Source organism: Strix aluco, unplaced genomic scaffold, assembly GCF_031877795.1.
Source record: "Strix aluco isolate bStrAlu1 unplaced genomic scaffold, bStrAlu1.hap1 H_2, whole genome shotgun sequence".
Lineage (NCBI taxonomy): Eukaryota > Metazoa > Chordata > Aves > Strigiformes > Strigidae > Strix > Strix aluco.
In genome coordinates this window covers 381694-393985 of record NW_027436667.1, presented here as the reverse complement: position 1 = coordinate 393985, position 12292 = coordinate 381694, and the positions used below count along the sequence as shown (strand labels likewise).

The 12292-nt window shown below is 55.9% G+C and overlaps 1 protein-coding gene across 1 annotated transcript; it reads left to right on the top strand.

Annotated features, from left to right (window-relative positions):
- Positions 1-9764: 9764 nt before the first annotated feature.
- LOC141919151 (E3 ubiquitin-protein ligase PHF7-like) lies at positions 9765-11760 on the top strand. The gene is given in 8 exon segments (XM_074814176.1): positions 9765-9807; positions 10045-10136; positions 10693-10794; positions 11075-11199; positions 11282-11449; positions 11451-11498; positions 11500-11634; positions 11730-11760. Coding segments are annotated over 8 exon segments (744 nt in total).
- The last annotated feature ends 532 nt before the right edge of the window (positions 11761-12292 follow it).

Sequence of the window (12292 nt, the reverse complement as noted above, 5' to 3'; positions counted from 1 at the left end):
CATTGCTAATGCGTTCTTCTCCATCCCAATAGCACCAGAGTGCAGGCCACAATTTGCTTTCACTTGGAGGGGTATCCAGCACACCTGGAATCGATTACCCCAGGGGTGGAAACACAGCTCCACCATTTGCCATAGACTGGTCCATACTGCACTGGAGAAAGGTGGGGCTCCGGAACACCTGCAGTTCATTGATGATATCATTGTATGGGGGGACACAGCTGAGGAAGTCTTTGAGAAAGGAAAGAAGATAATTGAAATCCTCCTGAAGGCTGCTTTTGCCATCAAGCGACAGAAAGTTAAGGGGCCTGGAAGGGAGATTCAGTTCCTAGGAATAAAATGCCAGGATGGGCATTGCCACATCCCAATGGAGGTGATAAACAAGATAACAGCCATGGCCCCACCAACCACCAAAAAGGAGACTCAGTCTTTCCTGGGCGCTGTGGGGTTCTGGAGGATGCACATCCCAAACTACAGCCTGATTGTGAGCCCTCTCTACCACGTAACCCACAAGAAGAACGATTTTAAACGGGGCCCTGAGCAACAACAAGCCTTTGAAGCAATTAAGCAGGAGATTACCCAGGCAGTGGCTCTCGGGCCAGTCCGGACAGGGCAGGAGATTAAGAACGTGTTCTACACCGCAGCCGGGGAGAATGGCCCTTCCTGGAGCCTTTGGCAGAGAGCAGATGGGGAATCCCGATGCCGACATCTAGGCTTTTGGAGCCGGGGATACAAAGGCTCTGAAGCTAACTATACACTGACTGAGAAGGAGATACTGGCAGCGTACGAAGGAATTCGAGCTGCCTCAGAAGTGGTCGGCACTGAGACACAGCTCCTCCTGGCACCCCGACTGCCGGTGCTGGGATGGATGTTCAAAGGAAAGGCTCCCTCCACACATCATGCAACAGATGCCACGTGGAGTAAATGGGTCGCGTTGATAACACAATGGGCTCGAATAGGGAACCTCGACCCCCCAGGATTAGTGGAAATGATCATAAACTGGCCAGAGAGCAAAGATGCTGGGATGTCACCAGAACAAGAGGTGAAACATGCTGAGGAGGCCCCACCATATAACGAGCTGCCAGAGGAGGAGAAGCGATATGCCCTGTTCACTGATGGGTCTTGTTGCATTGTGGGGAAACATCAACGATGGAAGGCTGTGGTGTGACATCCCACACGAGAAACCACTGAAGCTGTTGAGGGACCAGGTGAATCGAGCCAGTTCGCAGAGGTGAAAGCCACCCAATTGGCTTTGGAGATTGCTGAGCAAGAAAAGAGGCCGAGGCTCTATCTCTACACTGACTCGTGGGTGATGGCAAGTGCCCTGTGGATGTGGTTGCAGCAATGGAAACAGAACAACTGGCAACACAAGGGCAGATCCGTCTGGGCCGCTGAAGTATGGCAGGATATTGCAGCCCGGGTGGAGAACCTCGTTGTGAAGGTGCGCCATGTGGACGCCCATATACCCAAGAGTCGGGCCACTGATGAACATCAACACAACCAGCGGGCAGACCAGGCTGCTAAGATCGTAGTGGCTCAGGTGGACTTGGACTGGCAGCGTAAAGGTGAACTGTTCATAGCCTGGTGGGCCCATGAGACCTCGCGCCACCAAGGCAGAGATGCAACATCCAGGTGGGCTCGAGATCGAGGGGTGGACCTCACCATTGACACCATCGCAGAGATCATCCACGGATGTGAGACGTGTGCTGCAATCAAACAAGCCAAACGGGTGAAGCCCCAGCGGAATGAAGATCGATGGATGAAATATAAATATGGAGAGGCCTGGCAGATCGACTACATCACACTGCCACAGACCCGCCGAGGCAAGCGCCACGTGCTCACAATGGTGGAAGCAACCACTGGATGGCTCGAAACTTATCCAGTGTCCCACGCCACCACCCGGAACACCATCCTGGGCCTTGAAGACCGAGTCCTGTGGCGACACGGCACCCCAGAGAGGATTGAGTTGGACAATGGGACTCACTTCTGAAATAACCTCAGAGATGCCTGGGCAGAAGAACACGGCGTCGAGTGGGTCTACCACATCCCCTACCACTCACCAACCTCTGGGAAGATCGAGCGCTACAATGGACTGTTAAAAACTACATTGAGATTTCACTCCCTTTGTGGGGGAGGGGCAGCGGCCGCGTGGTCTCAGACCCCGACAGGGACTAAACCACCACAGGTCTCCAGTGAGGCAGCCTAGGCAGGAGGTCCTCCAGCTCTCTATGGTCTCCAGTGAGGCGACCTAGGCAGGAGGTCCTCCAGCTCTCTGTGGTCTCCAGTGAGCGATGTTCCTATACAGAGATTTGCTTAACCTAGCAAGTGTCAATGACTCCTTCTAAAACTCTCGCTTTGTTCTGGATGACTACCTGAATTTTTTTCCTGCAAATCCTTAAGAATTTTTGTTTCCATGTCCTCTGTCAAGTATTTCATTAGTTCGTCGTCGAAGTTAGTTTAACACCCAGTTGATGCCCGCTAGCTGATGCCTGCGAGCAGTTGGCACCTGCATGTTGAGGCCTGTAACAATCAGTGGTAAGAGAAGTGTTACATTATACCTTAAATGGTCATGTACCCAATTGTGTATCCCTGGAAGTTGACAATATTATTAGAATTATGCAATCTAGGTGAGACTCGCAAAGAAATCTTTGGAAGTCTCCAAGGGGGAAAATGTTAAGAAATTCTTTAACCAAACAACATTTAACTTTTTGTATTTAACAAGGCCTGAGTGATTAAAATGTACAGAGAAGATCTCCTAACCTTGAGAATAGACCTATCCTGGCAGAATTGCTCAAACAAGGGCGATGAGAAAGAACTTGGCCAGACAACAGAGTTGGGAAATGTCCAAAGGAAAAGAAATTGTCCTCAAAATACTCGTGACCATAAAAGGGGAAAAGGAGTTGGGGGCTAATCCCCAGACGACCACCCGAGACCCCCATGCGTGCGTAGTGCAGTTTTGCAATGCCAGCGTTATGTAAATGTAGTAGATAGGTGGAAAGGCGGAGATTTTTTGGGAAATGTATGAATATTCATGTCTTTAAGGTACATAAAAGATGAACTCCTGTTTTACTGTGTGCACGTTCGGCGGGGCGATCCCCTTGCACCCAGGCTGCAATGCAGAATCGTGCCCTCTCAAACTTCAAACTGAGCCTTAGAGGGTACTTTTGAGACCGGATTTTTGGTAACAGGGGTGTTGTGCTTTGCACGCTGTGGGGGCTGCAGAGCCGGGGCAGTGGCTGTGGCCCAAGGGGTGGGTGTCCCCGTGGGGCTCTGACGCCCGTGACATCACAGAGGACAAGTCCACACGGGGTGTCACCAGGGTGCCAGCCGGCATCACCCGCTGCAGTACGGCGCAGGCCAGCGGTGAGTGAGGCCGGCAGGGGGAAGGCTGGGCCGGATGAGGGCCGGGGCAGAAGCTCTGGCCTCTGAGGGGGGTTTCTACAGCCAGGGCGAGGGCGCAGCCACTGCAGGGAGCGCCTGGGGCAGGGCAGGTGCCGCCCTTGGGACTGGGCACAGGGGTGCCGGGGCTGCCGGTCACAGCCAGTGCCTGGGAGCTGTGGGGAGATGTCCCCGTCCCTGCAGCACTCACCACCCTCCCCCTTACTGCCTCCCAGCTCCCTCGGCCCCTCTCCCACCTGTCCCCAGTCCCGGCATATTCTCCCCTGCTGCTCCAGCTGCCATCTCCCTCTCACCCAGCCCCACTGAGCCCCTTCTCTCCCTTCTCCTCCAGACCATGGCTGTGGGCATCTGAAGTGCTGAGGCTTGGAAAACTGGCCCAAGCCAGAGCTGACCTATAGATGAATCCTGTATATTTTATAACTGATAGCCATTGTGCTAGTAGGTATTGTACTAAGTTATAACCAACCACCTATACTGATGTAAAAAGTGCTAAAGCTTTGAAATACTGAAGCCTGAAAAACAGGCCCTGCACCAAAGCTGCTAACTTAGCATGTAGTCATTAACAAAATATGTAAACTCACTAGTGAAAGATGTAGCTTAGACAGGATATAATCAATAGTGAGGATGAAAGACCGAGACAATGTATCCAACGTGCCTTTCTCAGCCTTGTTCAAGGCTGAGAAACCAAGTATTTAGCCTTGTTGGAAGCTCCCTTGGTCTTGCCTACCAAGCCCTGGCCAGGCTTTGGGTGGAATCCAACAGGAGAATGAAACCAGATATTTTCTGCTCAAAACAAAGGTGCCAGTTATTCTGCCTTGCTGATTTTTGGTATATAAGGCTGGACCTTCTTGCAGCGACTTTGGATGCCTCACCTACAGGTGGACACATCGCGTGGGACTTCCCACTTGCTGGGAAAGGCTCAACAGATCCTCGCTGCAACCAAGGCTGCCCAGCGCCTGCGGGTCTGGATGATGATAATGGGTGCAAGTGGTGATGGATCTTTCTTAATCACTATTCTCTCTGCCGTGTAGTAATGATTTGGTGCATTACCCTGTATTTTCCTATTTGTTGCTTTAGGTGTATTATTCTGCCTTTTCTTACTGCATGTTTTCTGTATTATTCTGTTACATTATTTAGTTATCCCCAGTAAAATATGCTTACTCTTTTCACTCTGGTGTCTGAGTTTAATTGGTATCCCTAATCAGCAAAACAGCATCCCCCATGTCCTGATGGTGCTGAGCATCGTGCAGTACGTGCTGAGGGTGGGTGACCGGGTAGACACGGCCACACAAGACCACCTGCGGCACCGTGAGGAGCAGGAGAGGCAGGAGATGACCTGGCTGCTGGAGGAGATGGAGCCGAGGAGCCAGGAGCTGCACGGCCTCACTCTGGAAGGTGTTCTCCTCGCTGCCCACTGGACCTGGAGGGTTTGGGCCTCTGCTGAAACCCTGCTCAAGCTCTTCAGGCTCTACTGGCTACCCAGGCAGAGCAGTGCTGACTCTGACGGCAGCAGCCAGCAGTGTAGATGAGGACTGGGAGGGCAAAGCAGACCCCAGTGACACCTCAGGTCAAGACAAGCCTCTAGAGAAAATGGGGACCTCCACTGCACCTGCCAAGCCGTCCCCAAGAACTCCTTTCTGATGGGGCTGCATCCAACCTTGGGATGGGGCAGCGCCTGTGAAAACCTGAGCAGCTCCAAGAACAACATCACTAACCGCCTGCTGCTTGCGTCCCTGAGACCAACCTTCGGGCACGTCTTCCACCAGAGCTGGGCACCGTGGGGGATCTGCCGGCAAGGTGCTGCTGCACCCCCAGGGAGCACCTCATGGGGAACGTGCTGCACCTCCTCCTCTGCCCCGTGACAAGCTGAACACGAGCTGGTTCCCCGCTTCCCGTGCAGCCTCTGCACCCGCTCAGTTGTGATGATCCTCCAGCTTGGAGGTGCAGGAGGGATTTACCCTAAATAAATACCCAATAAATGGGATTGTTTGAAGAAATTCTGTGTCCATGAGTGTCTGGGCAGCACTTTGTTGGGGAATGATACCCCTTGACTCCATCTCCGCTTGATAACCAAGACATGAAGTTTCTTCTTGTTGCTACACTTAGAAGTTCAATGCCTTGTTCACTTCTCTGTCTTGTTCCTCAGGGCTCGGTGTTGGGGTCATTTCTTTTAACATCTTTATTGATGATCTTGATAAGGACACAGAGTGTATCATCAGTAAGTTCGCAGATGACACCAAGTTAAGCGGGAGTGTCGATCTGCATGAGGACAGGGAGGCTCTACAGAGAGACCTGGATAGATTGGATCGGTGGGACAACATTAACGGGATGAGCTTCAACAAGGACAAGTGCCAGGTCCTGCACTTGGGCCACAACAACCCCCTGCATGGCTACAGGCTTGGGGAGGTGTGGCTGGAGCTGTCTGGAAGAGAAGGATCTGGGGGTTCTCATTGACAAGCAACTGAACATGAGCCGGCAGTGTGCCCAGGTGGCCAAGAAAGTCAACGGCATCCTGGCTTGTGTTAGAAATAGTGTGACCAGCAGAAGCAGGGAGGTGATAGTCCCCCTGTGCTCTGCACTGGTGAGGCCACACCTGGAGTTTTGTGTCCAGTTTTGGGCACCTCAATACAAGAGAGATCTCGAGGTGCTGGAGCGAGTGCAGAGGAGGGCAACGAAGCTGGTGAAGGGCCTGGAGAATAAATCCTGTGAGGAGCGATTGGAGGAGCTGGGACTGTTTAGTTTGAGGAGGAGAAGGCTGAGGGGAGACCTCATCACTCTCTATAACTACCTGAAAGGACATTGTAGAGAGCTTGGTGCTGGTCTCTTCTCACAGGTGATTAGCGATAGAACAAGAAGGAATGGTTTTAAACTGCAACAGGGGAGGTTCAGACTGGACATAAGGAAAAAAATTTTCCCAGAAAGAGTGGTCAGACAGTGGAATAGGCTGCCCAGGGAGGAGGTGGAGTCCCCATCCCTGGGTGTGTTTAAGGGTTGTTTGGATGAGATGTTGGGGGATGTGGTGTAGGGGAGAACTTTGTAGAGTCGGGCTGAGGGTTGGACTGAATGATCCGAAGGGTCTTTTCCAACCTGAATGATTCTGTCATTCTGTGATTTTCCTGGTGTTCACCACAACCCCTCCTCCCTGCCTCCTTTCCCAAGGCCCCGACCACCTCTGTCCTTGCTTCAAAGGCCGCTGCTGAAAGCAGCTGTTCCATCCCTCGGTCGGGCTTTTTCTGGCTGCCGGGCATCTGGTGAGATCAACCCACCACACGCGGGTCCCTTCTTTTCCTCAGGGAAAGAGCACAGAAGACACAAGCAAAAGTAATTGTATTAGTGACGAGCAGAGTACCAGCAGGCAATGGTCTCTGAAGTTCAGAGATGTGTGAAAATCTAGAAGATGGCTCTTTGTCCCCAAAATGAGAATTAAAGCGTTGTGTGGTGATTCGTACACGTATAATGACAGATTAGATGATTTTGTCATCGCTCGGGTGAACGCTGAAACTACATCTTAAGTGAAAGGAGGTTGCTGCAGACGCAGCGCTGCCCTGAAGGACCCAGTCACCCAGGAAGCGGGGGAAAGGGGGCCTCCCGCTTAGGGCTACCCACACCACCAGCACCCCCATTCCTGAGGACCCCATTTCCCCCAGCACCCCAAAACTCCCATCCTGAGCAGGGAGGGAAGGGGTGTTGAACACAGCGCTGCCCTAGGGGACCCAGGTGTCTGGGAGGAGGAGGGGGTGGCTATGGGGGGTCAGGGGGATTTGGGGGACACCTGATGTCCCAATATTGCCAAATCCCACCCCTGCTGCTGATCAGCGAGGGTGAGGCAGAGAAGACCCACTGCAGCAGCACCGTGGTTTGGAGCTGGTGGGGAAGGGAGAGCTGGAGTAGGGTGAAGTGAAGGGGCATGGCTGGGGCGGGTGATGGGATTGGGAGGGTCAAAGGGAGCGGGGAGGGGCACGGGGAGCTGAAGGAAGAGGGACGGGGAACTAGGAGCTGCTGGTTTAAGTGGAGCTGGTCCCACTCTGCATCTACCTCCAACCACTGCCCTCCCCTGAGCAGGGGGGCGGGGCAAAGAGTTGGATAACAGTGGGGCTTCTGCAAGTGGGTGTGCAAAGGCTGGGGCTTGTGTAAAGGCTTGTGCGAGTTTGAGGGCTGGGGGAAAGGCTTGTGCAACCTTTGGGACTTGTACAAACGTGTGTGCAAACATGTGCAAAGTTTGCAGCTTTTGCAAAGGCCTGTGCAATGCTCAGGCTAGTACAAAAGCACGTGCCACGTTTGGGGCTGGTGCAAATGCTGGTGCAATACCCGGGACTTGTGCAAGCCCTGGTGCGTCTCCAAGAGCCCCCGGACATGGAGGGACAGGGCTGCACTGTGGGGCACTGTGGGGCACTGGGATGAACTGGGGGCACTGAGAGTTCATTGGGTTATTAACAGCATGTGGGTGCAGATAGAGGGGATCCCCGGGAGTGAGCAGCCTGTGAAGGGGGTCCTGGGACCCTTGGGTCATCGGGGGGCACCCAGGTTACCCCGTGTCCCCCCCACCCAGAGGGGTCCCATCCCATTGGAGAACACTGGAAGACATTGAGGGAGGACATGAGGAAACTGGGGGACATTCAGGGACACTCTGGGAATCCCCAGACCATCCTCAATGTCCCCATAGAAGGGTTCCAGGACACTAGGGGGACACTGGGGGGAACACATGGGGACATTGGGTGACCCCAGGGACATGGAGGGACTCCCCCAGGCCGACCCCCATCCTCATAGAGGAGTCCCAGGACACTTGGGGATGCTGGAAGACACTGGGGGACACACATGGGGACACTGAGGGATGCTCAGGGACACTTTGGGGATCCCCAAGCCACTCTTTGTGTCCCCATAGTGGGGTCCTGGGGACACAGTGGGACACAGGAGGGGAACACTGTGAGAGACCACCAGGCAACCCCACCCATCCACATAGAGGGGTCCCAGGAACACATGGGGACCCTTAAGTCCCATGGGGACACTTCAGGGGGGAACATGGGGACACTGGGGAACCCCCAGGCCACCCCCTGTCCTTACAGAGGCATCCCAGGACACTGGGAGACCTGGGGGAGCCACTGGGGGGCCCCCAGGACACTCCGCAACCCCATAGGGATGTCCCAGAACACTTGGGGACACTGCAGGGGTGACACAGGGAGAGCAGAGGACCACCAGGCCACCCCGTTCCCAGCAGCAGGGTCCCAGTGTGGTCACTGGACAGACTGGGTGGACTGTGCCACTGCCCGGGGATCCTGTTGTCTTTCCCAAAGGAGGAGGGGGGCAGTTTTGGACTGTCCCCAGGCTCTGATCTGGGGGGGACAACACTGGAAACGGTGGCAGAGGGGGCAGTTTGGGTGCTGGGGTGGTGGCACCCGTGGGTGTCGTCCCAGTGTCCACCTTGGTGTCACTGGTGGGGGACAGGAACACCATGCTGTACTTCTGGATGCTGCCAGTGACAGTGACACTGGGGATCGTGGGTGCCACTGACACCAGTTTGACCACAGGCTGGACACTGGGGAGAGTGGTAGTGCCAGGGGAGGTGGCTGTGGGCACCGGGCTGGTGCTGAAGGTCACCTGTGGGGCACTGGGACAGCATGGGGCACAGGGACCGTGGGGGTTTTGGGGATGTGGGGACAGTGTGGGGCATGGGGACACAGGGGGTGCCCCTCGGAGTGAGTGGGATGGGCGAGCCCAGGATCCCCCACGGGACCAGGTGTTTGGCTCTGCACTTGCCGCAGGATCAGCTGCCCTGGTGACGTGGGTGCCACCAACCTCAGAGGGGGTGGCAGGAGGCTGAGGACGCCTCTGCCTGGGGCCGCCGAGGTCACCATGGCCACGGTAACCCACCAAGCGTGTCCCTGCCTATATATGGGGGTGCTGATGTCACCGTGGCCACTGTGACCCACTAAGGGTGTACCTGCACATATATGAGGGTGCCGATGTCACTGTGTCTACTGTGACCCGCTAAGAGTGTCCCTGCCCATATATGGGGGTGCTGATGTTCACCGTGGCCATGTTAACCGCCAAGGGTGTCTCTGCCCATATATGGGGGTGCTGATGTCACAATGGCCGCTGTGACCCACAGGGACAAGCCTATAAAAAGGATCACTGGGCTCCAGCCGTGTGTCAGTGCGACCTGGGAGGTGAGGAGAGGGCAGGGGAGGGATGGGGCTTGCGGGGGGCTGCCAAGGGAAGAGGGGGGGTCCCACACCTCGGGGCGCTGGGGCTGTGCTGAGAGCTGACCTGCGCCCCGCTTCTCCCTCAGAGTCAGCCGAGGAGCATCTGGGAGAGACACGCCGGTGCTGCTGGGACAGGGACGCTCCCAACGCTCACTGTGAACGTGCGCCATGTCTGAGAGTGAAGAGGAGTCCCCTGACTCGATGGAGGAGGGTGAGAGCAAAGTTTCCCTCCCACAGCACAGCAGAGGGGCTGTCGGGGCGGTCAGCGTGGGGCCGAGCGTGGTGGCAGGGGGAGGCAGTGCCTGCGATGCCCCTCTACACGGTCCCCAGCCCCTCCCCTCAGCCCCTCAGGGACGGAGCAGGCCCCTCAGGGACAATCCCTCAGGGACGCTTCCCCCGGCTCTGCAGAGGTGCTCATTCCTGCCGGCATTTGCTCTCTCCCCTCCAGCGTGCGTGCTGTGCGGCCGGGCAGAGGCGGACCCGGATCTCTGCGGGCCAAAAACCGATAACGAAGAATTCTATGTCCATCTCTTTTGCGTGGTGAGTGCCCCGGGGCTCCCTCTGTTATAGACTATCTTGCCAAAATGATGCAAGTTAGGACAATTTCAATTTATTTTAGCAAGCGGCAATAAGCAAAACAGCGCTGGGCGGCCGGGGAGTCCTTGCTCCACCAACGGCACGCACTCACTTCCCGAGGGTCCGTCTTTTTTATATCCTCCGCCTTCCGGTATCAGGTCTCTCTCAGAGGTGTACCCTGCGTCTGCGCACTTTGCAGCTAGGGGGTCGCTCCTTCCGGGTCTTCCTCACATCACCAACTCCTCGTATTTCCTGCTTTCCTGAGAGTGGCTCACAAAGCTTTTGTTTCTTCTTTGTCTTTCTCCCTCTTTTCAGTCTTTTGCACAATAGGAGTCCTTGCTTCAGCATTTCAACTTAGATAAGCACTTGCAGTCAGTTAGTTGTTACACAGTGTAATAGGCCTACATAGTATCTTTAATGGAATTTGATGAACAAACAGTTTACTGTCTATCACACCTCCCCCTTGCCGACAGGCACTCCCGGCGACGCTGCTCTCATCAGCTCCTCCTCTCTTCTGCAGATTTTTGCCAGCGAGCTTTTTTACTGGCAGGACCAGGAATCAGGGATGGTGGCAGTTCTCCCTGAGGACATTCCCCGCGTAGTCAAGCGGGCAGCGGAGAAGGTGAGGATCTGACAAGGTCAGGGATATTTGTGTCAGGTGAGGTTTGGGGGAGCTTAGCCCAGAGCCCAGGAAAGAGAGCCCAGCCCCTCCAAACAGCGCCAGGACAAAAGCCTTGCTCCCAGCAGCTCCACAGAGGCTCCAGCCCAGGAGCCTCGTGCACCGGGCAGATCTGTGAGCTGTAGCCCAGCAGCGGCCACATCCTGCGCCCTGCCCAGAGGCGTGGGGCTGGCCAGGGAGGCCCTGAGGCTGTCGCTGATGGTGGCTGCTCTGCTCATTCTAGGAATGCTTCGTCTGTGGTAAGAGTGGGGCCACCATCACCTGCTGCCAGGAGGGCTGCGACCGCAGCTTCCATCTGCCCTGTGCCGTGGAGGGTGAATGTGTCACCCAGTACTATCCTCCGCACAGGTACCTCCTCTCCCCTCCTCGCCCCCACCAGGGAAGGACTCAGCAATTCTCACCTCACCCATCCCTTCCCTCTTCCCCCCAGCTCCTTCTGCAGGGAGCACCGCCCCGAGCAGGAGGTGGAGGCGGCTCCAGAGAAGAACACTGAGTGCCTCATCTGCCTGGAACCTGTGGAAGACAGAAAGTCCTACCACACCATGGTGTGCCCCGCCTGCAAACACACCTGGTTCCACCGGGGCTGCATCCAGGTAGGAGACGTTCCCTCGTCCCCGGGACATGGCAGGCGCTGGGCAGCACCAGGGCCTCACTCCTGCTCCTTTTGTTTCCGCTGCAGGGCCAGGCTCAGTACACTGGTTTTTCTTTCAACTGCCCCGTCTGCAGAGACAAGCGTGACTTTATCCTGGACATGCTCAAAATGGGCATCCGAATCCCCGTGAGGTTGGTGTCCTGCTGGCTCACAGGACAGGAGACTGCAAGCCCTGTGCCATGCCAGGGGCTGCCCCTCCAGTCCTGGCCCTCTGCTGTCCCGTCAGCGTGGGCTTCAGCTTCACAGAGGAGCTGTAAACCGGGTTGGGGGGAGGAGCAGGGCTACCCTGCATCGGCCTTATGCCGCGGCAGCAGGGGCTCAGCGATTTCCCTTTCTCCATCAGATTGCCACCATGGGACAACGGGCCTCTAGATGAAATGCTAATCGAGAGGCACAGCCGTTGTGACGCCCGCGAGTGCCTTTGTCCTGGAGGCAGGGAGCAGGCAGAGGAAGAGGGGTAAGTTGCCAAAGCGGCACCCTGGGCTCTGCAACGGGATCTCTGTGTCGCCAAGAGCTCAAAGCAGAAGGACTGAGAACAGGCTGTGCCACACAATCCCGTGCTGCGGTCACTTTGTCCTCACAGCCATGAACCCTTTTGTTTCCCCAGGCCCTGGGAACTGCTCCTGTGCAGCTCCTGCGCTGCCGAGGGCACCCACCGGCGCTGCTCCAACTTGAGGACCAGCAGGACCAGCTGGGAGTGTGAGAGCTGTGCTGGCCAGGGCACCGGTAAGAGGCAAAGCACCTTCATGCCCCTGGGCTGGGGCCAGGGCTCAGGGCAAGGCGTGGCAG